Below are 26,082 nucleotides of genomic sequence, written 5' to 3' on the forward strand. Positions count from 1 at the left end.
GCAGATTGGATTCTTAGCACCATTGTTACTTGTTACACGTGCGTTCCACCCCTGTATTCATGAACTCTGCAGAATTGGGTCGAGTACGTCTGTCGAGTGAAAAATCAGTTGTAGGGTTCATGTATACACAATCGGGTCGAGTTAAATAGGCGGCGGAGAGGGTCGCGTTAACTCGCTTGCAGGGGGTAGGTTAATTCGCTTGACCCGCTTATCTAAAGGCATGTAGACGCTGTCCAGTCAGGGAGTCTAGTTATGGGGAACTCTGGGATATGAAAAAGCCTCTGGAGCGGCGACGAGCGTCACTCGAAATGAATGCTTTTTAGCGCTCATCAACAATAAAAAATAATCGAAGCTCTCGATAGTAAAAGGCAGTGGGATCAAATACCAGTAAGAACTTGCACAATAACTTCGAATCTCGATGCTACGCTCTGTTACGATACTTACTCACTAGAAAGCGAGTTCATGTAGACATCAGCCGGGTCGAGTAATGATGACCTTGCTTACTCAACGCTGATTCAACCCGGTGCTGTCGAGTCCATGTACACAGGGCTTTTGTACTTGTAATTTTAGGTGAACTCTCAGTTCGTGCATTGCACATTAAATTTGAGCGATATTTGCTTTTTTGCATATGTGCTGGTTTGTTCTGCAAAAAATACTTCATGATAGAAAAACAGCGCAACAGACGTGGACGGAGGTGAAGAACAAACAAGATGGGCGCTGAACTCACAACTGAAGTTTATTGAAAAAACACAAATATATAACCCAGCCAAGCAGCACCAAACCGCACATTAAACAAGAAAATCATGATGACCCCACACACACACCACGTTCAAGAAACTCAACCTCACTATCTGTTAAAGCGATTGACGGTTCACTAACACATTTTTCACCCAATCAAATGATATGCCTGGCCTCAATGATTTCCCGGTTAATCTGTGCCGGATGGGCATCCAAAATAACTGTCTGTGTTAGAGAAGGATGGCAGCCGTCACATCCCTTACAGTGTACAACCAGATTAGATCCTCTACCAATCTCTAATGATCTCTCGTGCTCTCGTAACCGGACATTGATACACCAGCCTGTTTGACCCACATACACTTTATCACAAGGTAACGGAATCTTATATATCACTCCTACTTTACATGGAACATAGGAAAAGTCATGCTTCACCCGACACGTGTTTTTTTCCCGGACTTTTTTCGCTGCTTTGTTCTTAATTATGCTACATATTTTTGACAGTTTATTTGGTGCCGAGAAAACCACACTAACATTAAACCTTCTGGCTACATTTTTGAAATTGTGTGATAGACACATCCGGCACAGATTAACCGGGAAATCATTGAGGCCAGGCATATCATTCGACTGGGTGAAAAATGTGTTAGTGAACCGTCAATCGCTTTAACAGATAATGAGGTTGAGTTTCTTGAACGTGGTGAGTGTGTGGGGTCATCATGATTTTTTTGTTTATTGTGCGGTTTGGTGCTGCTTGGCTGGGTTATATATTTGTTTTTTCAATAAACTTCAGTTGTGAGTTCAGCGCCAGTCCTGTTTGTTCTTCACCTCCGTCCACATCTGTTGCGCTGTTTTTCTATCATGTCACCATACCAACTCGCCCAGATGTCTCTTTTATTACAAAAAATACTATTTCTCCAGACACAATGTTATTTTTAATTTGAGTACAAAATATTGTCCATTTTTGAAAAAAAAAATAATTTGTGAGGCTGTTAAGAAATTTCGATTTTGAAATATATTCACAAAATAGCAACATTTTATAGATATTGAAATATAAAACGTGTGCGAAACAACTTTTCAGCTCAGGATTAAACTGGTTTTTCAAGGAACTTGTGATAGGGTGAAAATGAAAAATCACTGTCACGCTAGATGTATCGTTTTTTTATGCTCCCATAGTCACATCAAGCATTGTAATTTAAGGTGTTCTTAAGCAATTAAAATAATATTTGGCCTCAGATATTCAGGCAGATTACTATTCTCTATACCAACAACTACTATGAATTGGTTTGAAGAAACCATATGCCCGAGCACCACACCCGGTGCCTGGACATAAAATCACCCATGTATGCCTAACTGAAAATAACCTTGCACGTGGAAGGTTGCCGATGGTATGGCCATATGATTAGCAGTGATGAAGGAAAATGCATACCTGGTAGGCTGCTAGCTGATAAGAAAGTACGATATCATTGTACCTAGATCTAGCATAACATTTTCCTGCCTATGCAAAGTAAATTTCTGGTACTTGATAAATTGCTCTATGCAGGCTGACTGTAATAATTTTAGCTGAACAAGCATGCACTGTATGATTAGGAGAACTTCTTGTTGGGCTTGTTCGTGTTTATTTATTATAAGTTGAAGGCGCCAAAACAGTGCACGCACACAAGAAAAGAACGGGACAGAGTTCCACTCACAACTGATTTATTATGGAGAACAAAGTACATATATATCTCACTGCCGGCACATGCGCAAGGAACATATTCAGCTACATCACATTCAGCATCATGTAGTTAAAGATAAGCTATGTTCAAGAAATGCTTTCTCAGAGAAAGAGGCTGTGGTATGAGGCATCGGCTTCTTGAACATATCTTATCTTAAACTACATGATGCTGAATGTGTTCCTTGCGCATATGCGGGCAGTGAGATATATATGTACTTTATTCTGCACAATAAATCAGTTGTGAATGGCCCTCTGTCCCGTTCTTCTTTTCTTGTTTGTGCGCATGTTGTTCTAGAGCCTTTAATTTATAATGAGCACGGTATGAAAACTATTCCGTGGTACATTACAAGTAAGGCAATTGTTTAGAGTAGAATGCAGCAAGCAATAAAGCTGTGAAAACTAAAAAGCTGGAACTTGAAATGGTACGGTTATTGTAAACCCCACAGGTGGGTCTCATTCTTCACTGATCTTGAGAATATTATATGTGTACACAGCCTTTAGAATATCTGCGATGTACACATCTGCCTCAGATAGCTGATTGAAGATAGCTTGATTGATTCTGTCAGGGCAATGATTTCTTTATTTTGGCCGCAGTAATGTATGCGTGCCTGTAACTGGTGTACTGCTGCAACATATTCTTTAATGTGTTCTTTAATATCATCCAGTTTTGCATGCTTAGTAATCCATATTGTCTATTGTAGGAGTTTTTAAGGTTTTTTTAAAAATTGAAAGTTCTGGAGCCTGAACCGTCATATTTTCAGGAACTGTAATTTTATATGAACACTAAGCTTCCACCTGAAGTTATCGGATTGCCAGAAGCAGGTTTTTCCTTCCAAATATCTTTCTTTTGTATCTGGAATGGATATTATTTTGCGTATATGTTGATCATCCCTACGTCGTAAGATGCTGCATGCCCTTGCAGGCGCAGAAACCTGTCGCAAAGTGCTCTAAAAGAAGAATGCGTGGCAATAGGCCTTCAATATATACAGTAGAACCCCTTTATAGTAAAGCCACTGCGGCCAGCGAAAATATTTACTGTATCATTGTCCTTTCTGTATCAGTCGTCTGTGATGACATGGTCCTGAAATTGCTGTGTAGTAGTTAAGTAGGCACTTACTGGACACGTCTTGTTGCTTAATGAAAAAAAAAACTAAATACCCTGCATCTCGCTTTTATCATCTCTTTGTGTGATTTTTTCATTATAAAAGTTCTCTACATCTTGTGGAAGTACCTCTGAAGCATGAAGGCGTGATTACGAATGCAACTAAGTTCAATTTCATGTAAAAACTAAAGCCTTGCATGAACATGGTGTCCCTTTTTGCTCTTTCTGTCTTTTAAAAGGCAATAAATGATAAATTCGCATTGCACTAAAGTGCTGTAAGACAGTACTCGCTGCACCTCCACTTTCTACCACCACTGCCTCATGATTTGTACTGGACATTGCAGTGAATGTTGACCCATTTCTTTCCCTTCCCTATTTCTTGCTGCACTTTTACTCCTTTCCTTTCTTAATGGAACACGCCGCCTCCTTGCTATGTTTGTAGACAGCTTTACTTTTTTCTTTTCGCGCTGCGCGCTTTCTCTCACGGCTCCAAGGCTTCTTTAAAGTAGGCTTCTTCTGACTGCTGGTACGGCTAGTAGTAAAGCCACCTAAACGAACACTCGGGGTTATTGTTCTGTTTTCAAATATACAAAAAGTCTTGGCCTCGCGACTGTAGGTAGTACGCGGGAGCCGCCGCCATGGCCAGAAGCAGTTTAACCGACTTTTACCAACAACATCTTTACTATAACGGGGGAAAATGTACAGTTGCCTATGGAAGGTGAACTGGGACTTCAGTTTCACTTTACTATATCCGAGTTTACTATAGCGCGGTTCTGTATTTTGTATTCAATCGTATAGAGCACCCAGACTTCAAATATGTGTTTGCATAAGTGTCAAGAAGGTGAGTTTAGATCTCATGGTCATATATGCTTGTCTTCTGTGCAGATGCCATTTGTAAGCTCCACGGGCCAATCTCCTCAACAAATTGTTCCTGAATGGTTGTTTCCTGCGGGGTGCCCAGTTTACTACCTGGGCCATGCGCTTCCCTCGCCCCCTCAGCCTCATCACTTGATCCATTGACCCTTCACTGCTAACTATCATGCTCAACACAGTCCACTGCCATTTTCCATCCATGGTGGACACTGCCCTGGAATGCACCCATGCTCAGCCTCCTATTCCTGCAACACCTCTCGTACTACAAGGCTATAGTGCATCAACCTTGCTCAACATGTCCAGCCCCTTCCATCATGACCAATGCACACTGCACCCCGTCACCTCTACCTGCACTACCTGGTCATGAGCTGCTTAGTGCCCTGTTTCCAATTACACCTACTAGCCTCTACCATGTTAACCCTGTACCCAATGCTTCCTGCACTGCATTTTGGCCCTCTGATGTCCTTGTGGCATGTACATGTATATGAGCTCTCAATAAAGTGTTTTTGGAAAATATTTTGCTTCCCTCATGTAATTGCATGGTTTTTATGGCTCCTTAGGGAGATGACATGGAAGGAGGTATTGGGAAATGACTACATAAGAAAACCACAATTGTCAGAGTGACAGTTATGCAAATGGCAGCAGTAACGGCAAGGGTGAAATACCTGCATGGCTAAAGGTGGCTTAACAGTGGCAGTTCCAATGCCACGTGTGCCGATGAATACTTGTAGCATGCCAATAAATACCAATATGTGATACTCGAGGCACGGCCGGTTTATTGCCAAAGGCACATGTGACAATGAATACTAGTGGCGTGCCAATATGTGACACTAGGGGCACGGCCAGCTGATAGCCTATGTTGGCAGTGCCAAGACAGGTGCAATGTTGGCATATAAGCCGGACCAATATATAAGAATTTAGTAATTTCTGAAAAAAAAACAGTGTTACACCAATGCTGGTACCAAGTTTTGTCGATTTTGGGCCGGGGTTGGTGCGATGTTGGTGTGCTGCCTGGGTAGCGCGAAGAGGGGATAACCGATTGTCGCTTAGGGTATCAAACTTGATTCCAAGGAAAGCGCAGCAGGGGACGGCAGAATGTAAGTTGGCGGATGAGGTTAAGAAGTTCACAGGGATCAAGTGGATGCAACTAGCTACAAGGCCGGGTTGATTGGAGGAATATGGCTGAGCCCTTCACCCTGCAGTGAGTATAGCCAGGCTGAAAATGATGACGATCGGTTTGACACTGGAAGACCAGCGCCGTAGGTATGCTGGTTATTTCAATGGCTAAATATAGGTCTTACATCTGTTTTAGTGAGGCTATACAGGGTGTCCAAGTTAACTTTAGCCAAGCGTTAAAAAATACAATGTTTGAGATAGGCCAGAGAAACCACCTGTATACAGCTGCCAGCCATCTGGTGCACCAGAGGCAATTTTGTGTTTTGCAGTTAACTGATTAGTAATTAAGATAATTTTTCTAATTTACTAACTGTTACAACAGATGCGATTTCCAGAGTTGGAGAGCATCTTCTAAAACCCGCATTCATCTATTTCCGATAAATAAAGCCTAACGTGCATCGTTTTCCCAAGCTTGAAAGCCCGCGAAATACAAAAATATCACGTGACTGGCACATTCGTGCGCCACGGTTGTGCTGCTCTCAACCTGGATTTTAGTGAACGAAATCAGCTGCGGCATTGGCTCCACGACCCCGTTCAGCGGCAGGCCGATATGTCTGCGGTGGTTCTTCGTCCGCTTCATGAGTGACCATGCGCGTGGCGATGCAAATCGCAACGAGCTTACCGCGCCGGCTGCAACCAACGCCAGCCTATCAGCCTGCCGCTGGGACTGCACTGTCGAGTCACGGCCGCAGCCTATTTCGTTCACAGGGGCCGCGATTGAGAGCCCCACAATAGTGGCGCACGAATGCGCCACTCACGTGATATTTTTTGCATTGCGCGGGCTTTCTTTAGGGCTTGAAAAAACGATACAGGTGAGGCTTTCTATGTCGGAATTAGATAGAATGGAGGTTTTAGAAGATGCTCGCCAACTCTGCAAATCACATGTGTTGTCTAAAGGTAATAGTTAGTAAATTAGAAAAATTATCCTAATTGCTGAGTAGTTAATTGAAAAATAAAAAATTGCCTATGGAGCGCCAGATGGCTGGAAGCTGTACAGAGGTGGTTTGTCTGGCCTATCTCAAATGTTTCATATTTTAATCCTTGGTTAAAGTTAGCTTGGACACCCTTGGCTGGGGTAGCATTTTTGTCAAATGCCCATAAAGGGATGACATTTGTTGAACTTTTTTCCGATGCTGAGCAGGTATTGGTCCATTACTGTTGCGCTACTTGGGAATTTGCTAAGGAAGTAGATCGCCAATGCGCTCTTAATTGGCGGCCAGCCTCTACTGGCAATGCACGCTATACGAGATCTCGCACAACCGGCAACGGGTAAGACCAGGCCAGTCCGTCTGACGCGTCAGAGGACCGATGGCCAGATCCAACGTGTTCATAATTCTTGTCCAGCTTAGAAATGCTGTAAATAAGAAATACATTTAAATTAAAGAGACAGTGAAAAATTAATATTAGTAAAATTTCAATATTTGGAAACAATACAGATTAAGGAAAGGATCAAGCGTCTAGTGTCCCAAGAAGAGCAGGAACAACACTTATGATTTTGCATTTGTAGATTTCAGGTTCTGCTGTGATCTGAAATTCTTTGCTGTCCCGTTTTCGAAGATTGACTTCGGGTTTTGCTTAGTGTTATCTCTGATAGCCTCCATCTCTACTGTTCGTTGCTGCTATAGCTTTACAGGGAAGTTGACGCAGGCAGTTTTACATTTGTGACTTTTTTGTTACTAGCCACAGGCGCATCTTGGAAACTTTTGGTACGTCCCGTTTATCCTTTCGTAGAGTCGACATAAGAGATCGAAATATAGAGATGCAGGCGTGTGGGAAAGTATCCGCTAGTGTACTGTGATAGTCAGCACTTCAGCCATCGACATGCACCTGTGCGTTGTGCGACGAAGACAAAGGAGAAGTACGCTGGGCTCGCCGTTGCAAGGTCCTGTCCTCACAGCTCTCCATCTCAGCGTCAATAAACGCCCTATTACAATTGGTGGAGGTGCTGGGTGCGATCCCACCCAAACTGGAACTGCGAAGCCGTACACTACCCTCTACGACCGCCATGCAAGACGAGTCCACTTCGACGCTGCCGGCCGTTCCACCCACGATCATGTGTGCTGGCGTCGTGCGCCAGCGTGACCCTTGCCTGTTCAGCGGCACGGCCGATCAAGATGTCGACGACTGGCTGTCATCGTATGAAATAGTAAGCAGCTACAACAAGTGGGATGACTCATACAAGCTCAGTAACGTCATATTATATCTGACGGACGTGGCGAACCTCTGGTTTTGCAACCATGAGGCTGACCTGTCATCTTGGTCGACATTTAAAAAGAATTTCGCGGAAGTGTTCGGCCGCCCGGCAGTGCGTAAGCTTCGTGCCGAACAACATTTACACGATCGTGTTCAGCGCGCTGATGAGACCTTTACCAGCTACATAGAAGACGTCGTTGATCTCTGCAAACGAGTCGACCCGGCCATGCCGGAAGCAAACAAAATCCGCTATATCCTCGAGGGCATTTCTGAGGACGCCTTCCAGATGCTGGTAGCGAAAGATCCCACCAGCGTTAGGGAACTCGTGAAGCTTTGCCAGAGCTACGACGAGCTCCGCAAGCGGCGCGCTTCTAGGCGCGGCTCCAGTGTGTGCGGCGAAGGCGTATCCGCATTAGCCCTGGGTGGTTCGCCAACTTCTGAAGGGAGCCCGCTGAATCAAAAGATCAAAGATTTTATTCGTGAAGAGGTCGCACGTCAGATCTCACTCCTTCCCCATTTTCAAGACTCGGGCCGCCTCTTTCCTGAACTGGCTCCATCTTTGGCCCCTTCTATACGCCGTGTCGTGCAAGAACACGTCGCTGATGTCTTGCCGTCCAACCCCGTGGTGCCGCCTGTGACGGCACCTCTCACGTATGCCCAAGTAACGGCTAGGCCACAACCTTCGCCCACGTCTGGCTCCTATGTGCAGGTCCCTGCCTACCGTTCACCGCCGCATGCTGAGCCTTCGTTTCAAGCCCCACCCTCAAGGTTCCACCCACATCTTATGAAACCTTGGCGTACTACGGACAACCTTCCGATTTGCTATGCCTGCGGTCTGCCGGGCCATGTTGCGCGCCTTTGTCGCCAGCGCCTCCAACCTTCACAGCCTGACATTCGACTTTACCCGTACGATACCGACTCACGCTCGCAAATGATTCCGCCCGGTTCTCAATTTGTCCCACAAGATCGCCAAACCTATACCACTCGTCGATCACATTCTCCTCGGCGCCGATCGCTTTCTCCAATGCTGCGACGTTCTACCAGCACCGTTGAGGGAAACTAACAGTCGCAGTTCCGGGGGCAAGAACTGCGCTTGTTTCGAATTCCTCAAGTCCTCCATGTCGTCCCGCTAATGTTATCAAAGTTTCTGTAGAAGGCGCCACAGTTCTCGCTCTCGTCGATACCGGTGCAGCCGTCTCCGTCATCAGTGAAGCGCTCTGCCGTCGAATTCGCAAAGTGACCACTCCGATTTCCGACTTTTCGCTCCGCACCGCCTCATCACAGCACATTCACCCCTCCGCATCTTGCACAGCCCGTGTGCTCATTCAAGACGTCTTGTACCCCATCGAGTTTATTGTTCTGCCGAACTGCTCGCATGATATCATCCTCGGATACGATTTTCTATCGACTCATCAAGCCGTTATTGACTGTGCTCGTGCGCGAATTGCCTTGTGCACTCTCCCTGTTTTTTGCTGCTTGGGCAAAAGTTTTGGTGAATTATGACCCGCAGCAAGCAGCCGCGTTTAGCTCTTCCTAAAATATTGGTATATTCTTTAATAGAACTATACGGCCCAAAGGTTTTTCTTCTAAGCCCCGCAGCTGCACTCGCTGCACATCTCCAACGTTTGAAATCTCGTAGATGACAAATCTCGTCCTAACTCTTCCCTAGCTTACTTCTATATCCAGCATCTCTTACAGGAGCCGCGTTACAAGGCCTAAACGCGAACCACTTGGGCCGTACATATTCGACAAAGGCTGTACTTATATGCATCCAGCAGCCTCGATTTCTTCCTAAAGGTTTGTACTTGCCTATTGGAATGTTTATAATAGCGTTTATTCATTTGAAGTGGTGGGCACTATGGGAAACGGGCATATTAGGCAAGTTTTGACGCGTCCCGGTCGTATATGGTCCCTTGTTTGTTTCAAACGCAATGTACGATACATAAAGGCCCGGAGTCAGATCCCTAACGGATGTTCCAGAGGCCACAAATGGAGCTGAAGTAGTCACAGATGCTTGCAGATGAGCTGGCAATACCGGAAGCTCGATCGGTCATGGTCTTTGTCTACGCAGGCTGCGAAAGGAAGCGAAAAATGGGTATTTAGCATCGCAAGCATTTATATTTCGCTGTACGAAGCAAAAGCAAAAAGACAAGTGGGGGTGTAAGCATTGCTTGAACCTAATGATACTAGCGCAAGCTCTGTCAAGAACTGTTTTTCATCGTCTGGCAAGGAAGTATTCGCTATGATGATTTGACGATTTGGTAGAGCATGATGATGTGGCTACATAGAGCCCGCCTATGGCGGCAGTGACCCTCGCCACATAATACACACTAATCTCCAGTTTGCTCAATATGAGACGTTTCAAAGAAGACTAAGTGATCTAAGGAAAGTCAGCAGATAAGGAAAGGCAGCGGAAACCAGCTCATTAGTTTCAGTGCGAAAGAAACAGTGCGCAACGGACGCGCAGGAAGCTCGGTACAGAAGCCACGTCCGATCATGACGTGATGCAATGGCAACTGTACCAAATTTCAACTGCCTGCTTTATTGTGAGCTTCGTCGCTGTTAACAATAACTACGCAGCTGGAAATGACTGGCCTTTCCCTAGTTACAATTTGCAAGGCAAAATACTGTACCTATATGACGTGGCGCAAAACCACGTGCAGTCCGAACTTAGTGTCGTTGCCAAAGCATATGTCATCATTGTACGTCGCTTCTGCACCGATCTTCGCACGCATTTGTAATGGTAAGTTCTGGTTACATAGGAAAAAAGCGTGGGATTTCTCGCGCGGCAAACGCTTTCGAAAATAAGTTCTGCTTCGTTTCAAAAATTGATTGGCAGCGTCTTGCTAGCGGCTTTGAACTCGCTATTTTGACTTACAACTGCGAACAATAAAAAGGTAATTAGTGGGTTTTCAATAATTAACGCCTTAATTAGAGTTATTTTGCATCATGCTGTGTCCGCCGTGGCAGAGAGTCAGTTAATTTGCAATTTTAACCTCCATTTTAAAGTTACATAAAGCCTTCCCTGAAACCCCCCGCGCAAAACAGGCGACGAGACTACCATTGATGATACTTCGGACTGGGCTAGTTGGCAACTCATGCCTTGAATGTATGATATGGAAACCCAAACGACCACAGGACTGAAAAGTAAAATTCCCAACTTTCATGGGCTATATGGGCGTCAGGAAATCCAGTATATGGCTTTCCTTGAAATGATCCTGCAGGCGCACCAGCCTTGGGTTGTTCTTGGCTTTTCGAAGCTGCATTAAAATATTCGTGCGAGTTTTCTGTGGTACGAAGATATGGACAGCATCATAAGTTGGCATACAAGCCCTCATTGAGCAGGCATTGTAGCTGTAGTAGACAGCACGGCTTCAGTCTAGGTAGTCGTGTATTTGAAACATCAATTTTGACTTTTTTAAATCATGAACAGGACATGAGAGTAATATTTTTCAGAAAAACTAGTTTTACAAGCGACGAACCTGGAATTTTAAAAACCTTGATTAAACTCAGAAACAAGATAGGTACTCCGGTTTTACTGTTTCGTCAGCATCTTCGATTTTTTCTGTGCCACAAATGGCTGTGTATGCAGTTCCACATCATCGTGAAGTTTCGTACAGGCTACGAATTTAGCATGCATCTGGAATTGACTGATCTCAAGCACTGTACTGACTGAATCAGGCAGGAATCAAATGACCCTAATGTCTCAAAACGTTTGCGCCATCAAACTGTCGCCACTCAGAAATCTATCATCATGGATGGTTCCCCTAGTGAAAAATTCCGTATCGCACCAAACGGGCTCGAACCGGTCCTGTATTATCCCACATAAATTTCAGACCAGTCCTGTATGAAGCTTAAAACTGGAGAGGTCATGTCCGGTATTAATCTGAATCCGGACGGACCGGTCCGGTATATAGATAATACAGGACAGACCATTTCCAGTATACATCTCATACAGGACATCCCAAGTGGTATGGATATGAAATAGGGCGGACCAGTCATTTATTGAGCTCATATATAGGACAGGTCTGTTCGGTTTAACTGAAGCCGGACAAACCCTTCATGAATGAAACTGATACGGGACAGAGTATTTGCGCTTCTCAACACAATTCGGGTGGATCGTGAAGCACAACCAGAATGACCACATCGGAACATGCCTTCGCGCTGAATAAGCATGCAACCATACATATTATATGTTACAAATTTTCTGTACATGTGGAGTATGCGTTGTTTCGCAAATACCTAGAAGATATGAATCCGTGGATGTGTGCGCTAGCAAGTACATACACGCATCGCGTTTTGCTTTTGCGTGTGCAACATGTTGCTGCAGCTTGTACGACCTCATGATGCATCTTCATATCTGCGACTGAAGATCTGCCACCTTCAACGCGAAAGTGCAAGCAAGAAAGTAGCGTTTCGTTAGCGAGGATAAATACGCTCGAGAATAAATGAAACACATCGCTGACCATCCAAATATGCACAGGTAAGCCGGGCATCCGGAGTGGCTTCCTCAAGTGTTTACGTATGCGAAACACTTGGTCGGAAGTAAATCCATTGACGTCGCTGCTCGCTGGCAGCAGGTGAAGCTAAAACAAGCAGTATAGCAAGTGTTGGTGCACCGCATAGATCTATATGTAGCAAAGATTGCATGCGTTCGAAGCCGATTACAAAAAACATCAGTACTACTAAATTGTGACATTCTGAGGTTTGTCTGCAAGAAAGCGATACATTGTATAGATACTGGACACGGATAATCCTTCGTGATAGTAAGGAAAAAGATCCAGTGCGTTAAAAGGCTGATCGTTCAATTACGACGGCAAATTCTACACCCTACAAAAATACACAAAGTACGAAAGAGCAATGTTGACTACATAAACAGAAATATAACCGCAGTCGCAGTATTTCGCCGTGGTGTAGTGGTTAAAGTGTGTGCTTGCTGGTCGAATCACAACTAAAATTTTTTTCTTTCTTTTTCTTTTTTTTCTTTTTCAAATGCAGTCGTATTATTTTATAGCTCTGCATGCTTTTTCCAGCCTGGCGTCCAGATGTTTTTTTCTGAAACAAGGGCCAAGCACCATACAGGAATTTCCGGAATGAGAGCTCCGCGTGGTTTCATTTCGGTTCAGCCTATAATAATTAACCATAAACCGGACGAACGCATCATTTCTGAAACTGATACCGGGCAGAGTATTTCCGCTTCTGAACGAAGCTCAACCAGAATGACCATGCCGGATACGCCAGCGCACTAAATAAGCATGATACCAAACATATTATACAAATATGTTTATATAAAGAGCACGCTTCGTTTCACAAATACCTCAAGAATACGAAGCCGTCGAAGTGTGCGCTAGCAAGCATATGCATATATATTCGCATATATGCGCGACACGTCTCTTTTGTGCGTACAACAGTCGCTGCAGCTCGTATGATCTTGCGGTGCGTCTTCATATCTGCGACTGAACATCTGCCACCTTTAACGCGAAAGTGGAAGCACGAACGTATCGTTTCGCTAGCGATGGCAAAAAACTGCTCGAGCAAAAATAAACAAACATCGCTGGCCATCGAAAGATGCGCAGATAGCGGCAAACCGGGCGACGTGTTCTCGACTGTTTACTTATTGAGACCGCTCAGTCGGAAGTGTATTCAGTGACGTCGCGGCTCCGCTGGTAGCACCTGAAGCTAAAACGCCAATATTACAAGTATTAGTGCACCGAATATCTTTGTATGTAGGAAAACTTAGAAGCGTTCGTAGACGATGAAAACCCCATCAGCACTAATTATGATATCTCTAGGTTTGCCTGCATAAAGCGACGCATTATAACGATACGGGACATTTGTAAACCCTCGTGATAGCCTTGCAAAATATTGAGCGTGTTTAAAGGGCGATCGCTGAATTACGGCCACAAATTCTACACCGAAGAATAATATACAAAATACAAAATACGAAAGAGCAAAATTAGCTACATATACCTAATAATAACCACTGTAACTGTAACCCGCTGTGGAGTAGTGTTAAGGTGCCCGTCACAAGACCAATAGGATCCAAGTTCGATTCCAGACAAGGGAATGGAAGTTTTTTAAATGTAGTCGCATTATTTTATAACATTGCATGCTTTTCCCAGCCTGGCGACACGTTTCTTTCCGGAAACGAGGGCCATCAACGATATAGGCCATTTCATTTTTAAATGTAGTCGCATTATTTTATAACATTGCATGCTTTTTCCAGCCTGGCGACGCGTTTCTTTCCGGAAGCGAGGGCCATCAACCATATAGGCCATTCTAGTATCACAGCTCCGCGCGGTTTCATTCCGGACTTTCCAGGGAAGTACAGGAATTACCTGAAATAGCCTACATACTTGTATCCCAGATCCTGTACAGTAAACCTGTATACGATTTCCTGTACGATTTTTATACAGGATTTTTCAGTAGGGTCACAATATACTTTCATTCATATAAGTTCGCACAGAATTTGTGCGCCCTGAAAACTGCCATAGACTTGATGACAGGCTTCAGAACGTGAGCCTTAGTTGCGCTAAATGCTCAAAGCATCATAGAAAAGCGAAACCGAGAACCTTGAATAAACTCAGAAACAAGACAGAAACTCTGCTTTTACTGTTTCTTCAGCGTCCTCGACTTTGCGTCGCTTTTCACGGTGAGCTGATTACTTGCAAATACACAGATATTAGTTATCTTCATTATCCTCTTCTACTTGACCATATAATACAGAGGCAATGTGGGCATGTTTATCCCGCCTTTGACGCGCAGATTCAAAACTGTGCGGCTTATAATAATTTCACTACTATTGTTTTGTGGTTATATTTCGTGCTTCACACACGCACATATGGAAAATTTATCATTAGCTTGTTGACCTGACCGAGAGAAAAACGCAACTCCAAATGCTACTGTGTGTTATAAAAGCGCTGCTGGACTGAACTAAACGCACATAATTAAACGGGAGACACCACACTAAGCCGGGCACTATTCGCCTGATATCTCTTCAAGGGCGATACCGAAGCGGCCGCATCGCTGCGAGACTGCACTTGTGAGTTTAACTATATTCAGCAAGAGGCCATAGATCGTTGCTCGATGAATGTTTCCCTATTGCATATGTGGAAGTCGTTAGGATATTCTAATGTAAGTAAAGTAATTTACTTATTTGCAATGCATTGGTCCTTTAGTTCAATAATTCTGTGACCTAGTATTAGTTAAATTAATAAATTGTCCTGGTGTAGCAATTTCGAAACAAATTTAGCCAATTACAGCAGTCACGTAAAATTTGATGATGAAGCAGCAAGCATCCTTTAAAGAAGGATTTTTCTGGCTTTGGTATCATTTCTGACCGTTGCTCCACACCAGAGCCAGAGACACCAGCCTATGTTCATGCATCCCTATGCTGGACAGTTTACTTCCTCTCTTCCGAGGGTTGGCAATCGGTCGCTAAACCAATGCCGACTAGCATGAGAGGGGGAAAACTACTTTGGAGACTAAGTTGGATGGTTCCTTTCCGTCAACGCCATTAGCTGAAGCGGTTTCTTTGAGAAATGCCGCCGCTGCATTCTTGACTTGTGACTGACCATAAGCGACTACGCGTACTAAAACTCCGACAATACATCTGCTTGTCTAATCCATCATTGACCTCGCACTAGACCAGTTGCTATTCCAAAAAGTCAGCCTTGCTGTGCTGTTCAGCAAACATTTCTGCCCAATCGCATTGTAGACTTGCGCCCTGGGCCATTGGAGCAAAGCTGGCTCATCTTCCGACGAGCAGACGTGTCCCTGGAACCACCGTCTGCGCCCTACAATGCCAAGGCCCGACTTAATCCGCTTACTGTCACCCCAAGCAGGTTAGAAAAGCTCTCCTTACAAAATGGCGTGTCGGCGTTTAAACCACGTGCAATCTGCATGATTCTCGACCGTTTCTCGAGTTCTCAACAGACAACTGAGAACTATGGTTTTAATGTTATAGGGGAACTCTTCTATGGTAGAATTTCAAGACCATTTTTAAAGCTAAAGAACGCCGACAACAATCTAGCTTGGACAGACTTTCTGAAGTCCACCGGCGTGGGTTTCGAACTAGTACTTGAGCTACAACAATGGCAGCTTTCCAGCGCTCCTCTTGTATGAGGCGATTCAGGGATAATCAGTGCCGTTATCCCTCGCAGCGGTGCATTCATTTGAACGACGAAACCAGTAAAATTGAGAAGCCGGAAGGCAACTGAGGGATGGAAAGAATAATCTCACCACTAGAATAAGAGGGATATCTCAGCAATATTACGAGCATGGTGGTTACTGTTGCCGTTATCTACGTCATCATAGCTGCTATGCACGCGGATGAGAAGGATGTACCTTAAAAAGGTGCGAAATGTTCAAAGCCCACTTTAAAGCTTAGGGTGGTGCAGTCAAGAAATTTGAAATATTGTGGGAGTAGAGAGCAATATTTTTGCTTATTCGCCAAAACCAGAGCCTATATTGAAAGTGATTGTTACCTATGGGAAGTGATTGAAACCCAATGTAGCCATTTGGGAAGAAGTACTTTGTAATACAATTTAATTTTGTCCGCAAAAATTTCGGCGGCACACTGCAATATATATTTTAGTTCACTTCGGTATCCATGCCTCTTTTTCGATTACTCCACTGCAAACATATGATGTCGCCATTTTCCGGTTCCTCACAATTCCTACAGGTAAGTTTATGCCCCTTAGTTACATTACCCGCAGGCATAGCAAACAGTTCTCTTTATTAATACGTGCATGCGATCACGTTGATCCTATGCATGGTAATGAAAAAAAAACCCTAAACGTCTCTTAAGGCGAATGCCTTTTAGGCTCTTTGAAGGAAATTTCGTGCGCAAGAGTATCGTGCGAAATTTGTACCTGAAATCTCTCATATTCCACGAGAAGGGTTTTTGTATAGCTTTCCTGCCATCTCCAATCCCGCACTTGAATGCGCACCGAGGGACTGCATGCGACAGGAGCGATGGTGCACCGTCCAAACTCATACTTGCCGGGGAAAGTGTGACAGATTACTACACCTCACATTTCTTGTAAAGAATGATAATATATGTAGAGGAAGGGTAGGCTTTCAAAGTTTTCCTTTGAAGAGACATCTAAGAGACGCTCCATTTCTTATTAAAATCTTAGCGTCATCTCAGCGCTTACGAGGCCAAACGGCCACTTATTACTACTGGTGCGATGAGTGATTTTTACTGTACAAGAGTCCTTCTAAACATCTTTTCGTCGACGGTTACCAAACGGGGTCAGTGTCCTTACCAACAAATATGCAATTTATGCCATCCCTGTCATTTCCTTCGTCTACAGCAATGTCTGCAATAACGTGCTTAAATAAACTGCCCTAATATGTTAACCTTCTTTCGACAGAAATAGGGTGCACCTCATCGAAAACATAAAGGTAAATCTCCGAGAATAATACCGGCCATGATCCAGGTGAGATATGCGTCGTTAATAGGGAAGGAGTACTGCAACCTGATCACAACTGCTCTGCTGTCAATTGCAGTGGACACTTAGCACGGTATCAAGATAAGCGAAAAACTTCCCATGCGCTTGACCCTCGGTAAGGCGAGATGTAGCGACATGTGAACGTACTTTTCACCGTGACACGACGTGGGGCCCGTTTTTCACAGAGGCACCAACGAGAGATCAGACTGCGTCGCAGAGATTCCACCAGCGACTCTTCTCCGTTTTTCGTATCGCACCGGCACCGCTGAAGCGGTACATGTGCCCTTAATGCAAGAGCCCAGTTACTAATGGTAGACCACGGTTTGTGGGGGAGTAGCTCCAGTTCTGAACAGATTTGATCCAAACTTATGGTTAGTAGATCCTTGCCAATTTTGTTCTGAGACTGATGTATGCTAGTGAGAAAGGCCAAGTCACACCTGGCGACTTAAGCAGTCTTTCGCTTATACCAGCACAGTATAATTTGCATATCTTGCTTTCGACATCAGCATCGTATTTTAAATACCACAGGGAAATGATCGCCTATGCTCTTATACCGCACTCGTGCGTTCTTGTAGAATGACGGGCCAGTTGATCTTGATAAGTAGAGGCCATATTATTCAACGCAAAATTAAAGACAGGACTGAAAGAAGAGACAGACAAGGGACGGAACGCTGTCGTTCAGAGAATTCAACGCGAGACAGACGCGTCCCTTGTCTGTCTCATCTTTTAGTCCTATCTTTAATTTTGCGTTGAAAACATGTGCACTATACTTATCGTGTGTTTTGTTGACAAGAAAAACAATTCGCGTGCATAAGCAAATGCCATTTTGTGTTGGCGTCTATAAAAGTTGAACAGACACACCAAGCGTACGCAGAAGGCACCAGTCGCAGCATTCGCACCTGCCCGCGAACCATGGCACCGCTGAGTTGCAGGTGACAGTGTCTTGAGGTTCACACAGGGGCTCCAGTTCACAGACCGATGCGCCGAGACACGTCTCGAACTTCCCTGCATATGACATGAGTATTACACTTGTGGACGGATATGCACTCCATGGGTGTCAATGCGGTAAGTTTCCGGTCTGGCATTTTCAAGAACCCAATCGCATGGTGTACTGTTTCATTTATCAATGAGCAGTCCAAACCGTGGCGCCGGCAAACCCAGTCCGGAGATAAAAAAAGTATCACCGATGTACTATGACAGACATGATCTAGGAGTGTTTAGGCAGCGAAGGTGAAATTTATTCAGCGCGTGCTTATATTAAGCACAAACATCGAGGTAGTTTAGTGGTTATAGTTGGCAGCTCTTGAACCTAATCCCCCGATCGAGTCTAAACAGCGGCAAACGCATTTCAATCGAGGCGAAATGCTACAACCCCAATGCGTTGTGGGGTATCACAGCAAGATAGAGGCCCCAAGCGTCCGAAATTTAGCCGAAGTCATCCCCAATGTCGTCTATCGCAACCTATGCGCAGCTTTAGCATGATATAATAACCTCACATGTTGCATCATGTGAGGGGCAGAAATCAATATTATAGTAGTTTGCTTGTGCAAGTAACCATTTGCGCATTTCCACTATGTATATACTCATTAAAAATAGGTTGAAAACTTGTGACATGCCGTTTGCGAAGGCCAAATTGAGCAAAAACTTTTTCGAAAAAAATAAGCGTCCTTTTTTCGCTCAAGTATGCTCTACTTCCAAATGTAAAATGTTATCCTCTCCTCGACTTCGTTACCTTTGCTGCCTGCCCCGCAGGGGTGGCGCAGTGGTTACGGTGCTCGACTATGGTCGGCAGCCGCTTTTCGGCAGCCGCTTTTCGTTGAAGGCGAAAAGCAAGGCGCCCGTGTGCTCCGCGATGTCAGTGCACGTTGAACCACAGGTGGTCGCAATTTCCGGACTCCTCCACTACGCCGTCTTTCATAACATGAGTCGTTTGGGACGTTAAACTCCACCAACCAACCATACCTTTCGCTGCCAGGGCTCCGTAACTATCCGGTATTGCATCAGCAGTTTAACACGATGTCGTTAAAGTACATGTTACTAAAAAATCCGCCGCCGGCATTAGAAAAAACATCGCAGGCATGGGACTGGCATGTGCTAGCTGGCAGTACCCTTGCTCAAGCGCTGATTTCGAAGGGTTGTGCGAATTAACGTGATAAAATAGTATTAGAAAGTAGGGAGAAGCTGCCAACTCGGTTGCCCATTTGAGATGGCAAGATGGAATAAGAATAAACTTTCCGGTAGTCTGCACCATGTATAACAAATTGCGATGAAAACATTATATTATATATATATGTATATATATATATATATATATATATATATATATATATATATATATATATATATATATATATATATATATATATATATATATATATATACTGTCACGTGCTTCGGGGCGTCAGGAAAGGAAGAAGAGGCTGGGGAGACGAAGAAGTAACAGAAGCCACCGTGGTGTGTGCTGGTGTTCCTTGACGGACTCGCAGCGCTTTAGACGACAAATAAACACCCCCGTTACGTAATGAGTACGTAACAGTTGCGGTGGAGTTTGCGCTGTAGATCAACACGGATCCCCTTGTCTTCGACGAAGCAACCGACTCGTTGGTTTGCCACCCTTACCATCTAACATGGCTCAAGACGGCGACGCTGATCGAACAACACCTGCGGTAAGCAACTGGCAGCACTACCGCGAACCGCGCACATTTGGTGGAAAGTCTGACGAGGACGTCGACGAGTGGCTAACTATGAACGGGTGAGCCGGTACAATCATTTGGATGCGACCGTGAAACTAGCGAACGTAGTGTTCTTCTTGGAAGGCACTGCTCTAGTTTGGTTTGATAATCATGAAGACTCACTTGCCAGCTGGGATTGTTTCACAGAAGAGATAAAGGAGTGCTTTGGCGACGGATCCGTGAAGAAGAAACGCGCAGAGCATAAGTTGATGCAGCGAGCCCAGGTACCTGGTGAGACTGGCACCCCATATATCGAGGATATTGTGAAATTGTGAAAGGTTGTAAACCCTCAAATGTCCGAAGAAAATAAAGTGGGGCACTTGCTCAAAGGTATCGCTGTAGATGTCTATGATTTTCTTTTCAGCAAAGACAATTTGAACTCTACAGCTGACTTCATCAGGCACTGCCGCACTTTCGAAACCTTGAAGTTGCGCCGCATCACTCCTAAATTTGGACGACTGGCCAACGTCACATCTCCTGCGAGCGTTGATGTCAGTGCTCCGGAGTCCATGGCCGATCTAATACGCCGAATCGTGCGGGAAGAATTGCTGCGTGACAAAGATTCTGCATGCCGGGACGAACAACAGTACGACAGTTGCGCGCTGCAAGCAGAACCCGTGACCCCATCAACTTCCTGGACTCCGGCTTTAAATGCGTCACGCTTTGGCAAGAGCAGACAGCATAACAATGTAAGCACCTCTCAGCCACGGATGGGCTGAAGAACCACTGACACACGCCAGGTGGTTCGCTAGCAACGCCGTCCCGATTACTACTGCCAACCAGAACGAGTTTCCGCCCGCATTTACTCGGACCGTTGGCGCCAGAAATCTGTGTGTTATAGCAGTGGCATGACCGGACACATCTCCCGGTATTGCCGGCTGCGGGGCCTGCTACCACAAAATCATTGCCCGCTGCCCAACGTTTTTGATCATTTCGACACTGAATTTCATCCTACACCGACGCTGGATACATACCGCCCGGCACAGATGCGAAGCGGGTCGCCTTCTTTGGACCGCAGCTTGACGCCGCCAACCCAAAGACAGCGACAATCTCCGTCTCCTCGGCGCCGTTCTTCCCCTTCGGGAAACTAGAAGACGCGGCTGATGGGGGTTATGTCGGCGGAAATTCAACGTTCCCAATACCTCTGCCGCTATTTATGTTAAAGAACAAACTCGAAGTATCCATTGACGGCATCCACACCATGGCCCTATTTGACACTGGAGCAACAGTCTATGTTATGAGTTTAGCATTCAAGAATCAATTAGGACATAAAGTGATGTTTAGCGTGAATCAAGCTGTGGTATTCCGTGCTGTTGGCGGTGAATCATTGGTGCCTTTCGGTGTGTGCTATGCGAAAGTTGTGATTTGTGGCCAAGCGTTTTGAACCGAATTCACTGTGTTGCCTCGTACCATGCATAAGTAATTCTAGGTGTACACTTTTTGCAACAGTGTGGTGCAGCGTTAGACTGCTGTAGTCGACAGATCTCGCTTAATGCTGAGTAGATGTCGGCTCTTGTAGAAACCTCATCGCTCGATTTAGGAGCGGTCTGTGTCTGAAGATACACTTGTACCTGCGATGTCCAGAAAATTAATTCAAGTTATTTTATCCACGAATTAGTGCGAGGATTTCGACGCCATAGTGAAACCTACAGCACTGGCCTGTGCAAAGAATAGTGTCTTGGTGCCTCGTTGCATAGTTTCAGTCACCAGAGGCTACACCTTGCTATGGACTGTAAACTGCTCAGATGAGCCAGCCGTGTTGCCTCGCGGCATGAGGCTCGCTCATTACGAGGAAGGTGTGTCGAATTACGTGGCGGTACTAAGTAACCATGCTCCTGAAGAGAAAATATCCGATTTCGCAGAGTCTCGAATCTAGGCAATGATAAACACATCTTTGGGAGCACAGGAGCGCCGAATTTTTGTTGACCTGCTTTCCAAGCATGCTTCGGTTTTCGACTTCGCCAGAGATCATCAGCCACCGATTCCAAATTCTCGCATCCATCATTCGATTGATACTGGAATCTCTGGCCCGATCAGACAGAAGCCTTATCGCGTGTCTCCGACCGAACGTCAGCTTATTGACGAACAAGTTCATGACATGCTCCAACATGGCGCTATCCAGGAATCTTCAAGTCCTTGGGCGACTCCAGTTATTCTCGTTAAAAAGAAAGGCAGCACATGGCGTTTAAGTGTGGACTATCATCGCATTAACGCTGTCACCAAAACAGATGTATATCCGCTTTCACGTATTGACGATGCAATCGACTGTCTTCATTCGGCGTCATAGTTCTCCTCGGTAGACTTGAGATCGGGGTACTGGCAGATACCGAAGAACCCAAGCGACAAAAAAAGACAGCATTTGTGACACCCTGTGGTCTCTATGAGTACAACGTAATGCCCTTTGGATTGTGCAATGCGCCTGCCACGTTGGAACGATTCATGGACACCCCCATTCTGCACGGACTCAAATGGAAAATTTGTTCGTGCTATTTGGACGAAGTTGTGATCTTCGGCAAGACCTTTCAGGAACACAGTAGCCGCCTCGCCATCGTTCTTGATTGCATTCAGAGAGCAGCCTTCGTCCTCAACTCTAAGTGCCACTTTGGCGAACACCAAACAATTGCTCTTGGTCACTTGGTCGATAAGGATGGTGTTTGGCCAGATCCTCAGAAGATTGCTGCTGCAACCAGCTTTACAGCACCGAAGTTAGTGAAGCAGCTTCGGAGCTTTTTAGTACTGAGTTCCTATTTTCGTCGTTTTGTGCCCAGATTCACTGACATTGCATACCCACTCACGTGCCTTTTGCGCAAAGATGCGCCGTTCAATTGGACTACTGACTGCGACTCTGCCTTCCGCCACCTCAAATTCCTTCTGACATCAGGACCTATTCTACATCACTTCTGTCCTTCTGCCCCCATCGAAGTTCACACCGATGCTAGGGGCGTGGGCGTTGGCGCAGTGCTCATCCAGCGTGATGGCACCGTTCAGCACGTGATAGCTTATGCTAGTCGTTCGTTGAGCAAGGCGGAGCGTAACTACACCGTTAAGAGTGCCTCGCAGTGGTTTTTTCGGTGGTTCGATTTTGTTCCTACCAATGTGGCAAAGTTTTTACCATCGTCACTGACCACCATTCGCTCTGTTGGCTCGTTAATCTTCGTGACCCTTGCGGCCGGATCGCTCGGTGGGCATTGCGGTTGCAAGAGGTTAACCTCACTGTGACTCTCTGTCACGTTTGCCGTTTTCGTCAACTGATAGTGATGATGACAACTTTGATGACTATCTGGCGCCTATCTCGGCAATGTTTCCTGACCCTCAACTGTTCCAGACAGAACAACGCAACGATCAGACTTTGACACCGCTCTTCTCTGCCGCTCATGAGTCCAGAGATGCGCGTTTCTGTGTTCGTGCCGGCCTGCTTTACATGAAGAATTTCAACACCGGAGGTGCACGCTTTCTTCTCGCCGTGCCGGATAACCTCCCGTATTCCCGTTCTTGAAATGATGCACGACGCTATCACGTCGGCCCACTCTGGTGTCGCCCGGACCCTTCATCGCACACAGGAACGCTTTTACTGGCCGAAAATGCATCAAACCATTCAGCGCTATGTAGCCAGTTGTGTCAAGTGCCAGCAGTACAAGCTCCCTACTTCCCGTCCACCGGGACCACTGCACCCTATTGCGCCTCCGACCACACTCTTTGAGCATGTGGGCATCGACCTCTTGGGTCCTTTTCCGCGATCTTCGAACGGTAACCGGTGGAGAGTGGTTTGTGTTGACCATCTCACTCGATATTAAGAAACAGCCGCAATACCCTCAGCCACTGCTTGGAAGTATTCCTATTTCTTCTGCGATTTCTCGTCCTGCGCTATGGCCCTCCTCAAGTTCTGATCAATGACCGTGGGCGCCAATTGACAGCTAAAGTTATCGAAGAACTCCTTCGTCTCTGCCCCTTCGATTACAGTGATACAACAGAGTATCACCCGCAATCGAATGGACTTGTGGCACGGACCAACCGCACTCTGACCACTATGTTGGCAATGTACGTGGACTCTGATCACAAGAACTGGGATGAAATCCTCCCTTTCATTAGATACGCGTATAACACTGCACAGCATGAAACGACTGGCTACAGTCCGTTTTACCTCTTGTATGCTCGAGTTCCCCGCAGCTGTCTTGATACCATCCTTCCTTTTCCCCTCCACAACGAGCCTTCTATCGCCACAACTTCATGTCGAGCAGAAGAAGCTCACCGCGTTGCCCGCCTCCACATCCTGGACTCATAAGAACATTAGAAAGAGCGTTATGAAAACCGACGCCCACATGTCTCTTATCTGCCCGGTGATTTAGTGTTGCTGTGTACGCCGCTGCGAAAGCGTGGTTTAGCCCAGAAGCTGCTGTTTCGCGATAGGGGCCCTTTTGTCGTTTTGGAGCGCCTGAGTGACATGAATTATGTAATTTCACGCCGCACCGAAAGTGGCCGATGTTGACGCCGGACCCAGGTGGTGCAAGCGGCTCGGCTAAAAAGGTTCCATCCCCGGCACCTTCCTTAAACTGCTTGCCATGGGGCTTCATCTGCCAGGGGGAAGTGTCACGTGCTTCGGGGCATCAGGAAAGGAAGAGGCTGGGGAGAAGAAGAAACAGAAGCCACAGTGGTGTGTGCTGGTGTTCCTTGGGGAATTCGCAGCGCTTTAGACGACAAATAAACACCCCCGTTACGTACTGAGTACGTAACGGGGGTGTTACGTGCTCAATATATATTGTCACGACTGAAGTGATAATATTACGAGCGAGGTTTATATCTGAAACAGGCCGAACGTCGAAGATATAGCTGTGTCCACTTGGGAGTCCCAGCACGAGCCGCTTCTTCGTCGACCTCATCTTCTCTTGTCTCCATTTCTGGGCGTCACACTTTGCCCGACGCAGCCGAAGCCTGCTGGGCGGCTTACACATCGTCACGTGATCGATAATGCTAGAAACGGACGACATGCGCGACTTCACATTTCGCAGAGCGATGGTCGGTTTTGTTGAGGCGAGTGATACGATAATTGAACTCGCTGCCCCGCCGGGGTGGCGCAGTGGTTACGGCGATCGACTACTGTTCCCAAGGACGCGGGATCGAATCCCGGCCTCAGCAGCCGCTTTTCGGTACAGACAAAAAGCAAGGCGCCCGTGTCCTATGCGATGTCAGTGCACATTAAAGAACCCCAGGTGGTCTAAATTTCCGGAGTCCTCCACTAAGGCGTCTCTCATAGCCTGAGTCGCTTTGGGGCGTTAAACACCGCAAGCCAAACCAAACCAATTGAACTCGCTAAGTTGGGAAAGAACGAAAAATTGTCCATCATTATGGCACAGCAGCTTTTGTAACAGACCCCGCTTTCTGATAGGCCGCCACAGCAAGACCGAGACTCCAGGCTAGAAAATGACGTGACGGTGGTGGGCATCGTACCGTGCTTTCAAGCGATCCTAGGACGCTAAAATGCGAATGCGGGCAAGCCGTTGGGCTTCTTCGGCAAATCAGATTCTTCCGGCTACCGAGGTATCTTCGCCACTAGTGACTGAAAACGGGAAGATGGTGTCAAGGGTATATTGTGGGTGGCTAGCGTAGAGCAGAAAAAATTAACTATGGCCAATGGTCTCATGACGGGCGGTGTTTAAAGCGTAGGTAATGAACGGTAGTAATGTCCCACTTCTCTTGATTTGCGTCCACGTACATGGACAAAATGATGGTTATCGTATGGCTGGTGCATTCAATTAGACCGTTGGTTTGAGGATAAGGCGAAGAATAGCAAAGATGAGAGGAACATAAACGGAGCATCTCCTCCGCGACGACGGCGGTAAATTGGGGACCACGCTCGCTGATAATAACTCGTGGTGGTCCGTGGCGAAGAACTATCTCCCGCAATACAAAGAAGGAGACTTAATGCGGGTTGGCCGTGGGTAGGGCTGCCGTCTCACAGTATCAAGTGAGGTCGTCCAGGCAAACAATGATCCACCGGTTCCTATTATAAAATAGTGGAAATGGGCGAAAGATAATTACGCGCACTTGCTCAAATGGTGCACAGGGTGGTGCCATGGGGTGAAGTTGCCCCGCTGCCACGCTTGT

General features: G+C 45.9%; 1 protein-coding gene across 1 annotated transcript in view; it reads right to left on the reverse strand.

Moving 5' to 3' along the window:
* Positions 1 to 9,580: 9,580 nt before the first annotated feature.
* Positions 9,581 to 26,082, reverse strand: part of LOC146182942 (uncharacterized) — a 28,258-nt gene continuing 11,756 nt past the window's right edge. Inside the window, exons 2-3 of the mRNA XM_084608303.1 lie at positions 18,110 to 18,253; positions 9,581 to 9,865 (exon numbers count right to left, since the gene is read on the reverse strand). Of these exons, the coding sequence (XP_084464429.1) occupies positions 9,798 to 9,865; positions 18,110 to 18,253 (212 nt within the window). The 3' untranslated portion in view covers positions 9,581 to 9,797. The remainder of the gene's footprint in view (positions 9,866 to 18,109; positions 18,254 to 26,082) is intronic.

The sequence above is a fragment of the Amblyomma maculatum genome, chromosome 7 (genome assembly GCF_055883805.1).
Source record: "Amblyomma maculatum isolate TAMU_Amacu chromosome 7, ASM5588380v1, whole genome shotgun sequence".
Classification (NCBI taxonomy): Eukaryota; Metazoa; Arthropoda; class Arachnida; order Ixodida; family Ixodidae; genus Amblyomma; species Amblyomma maculatum.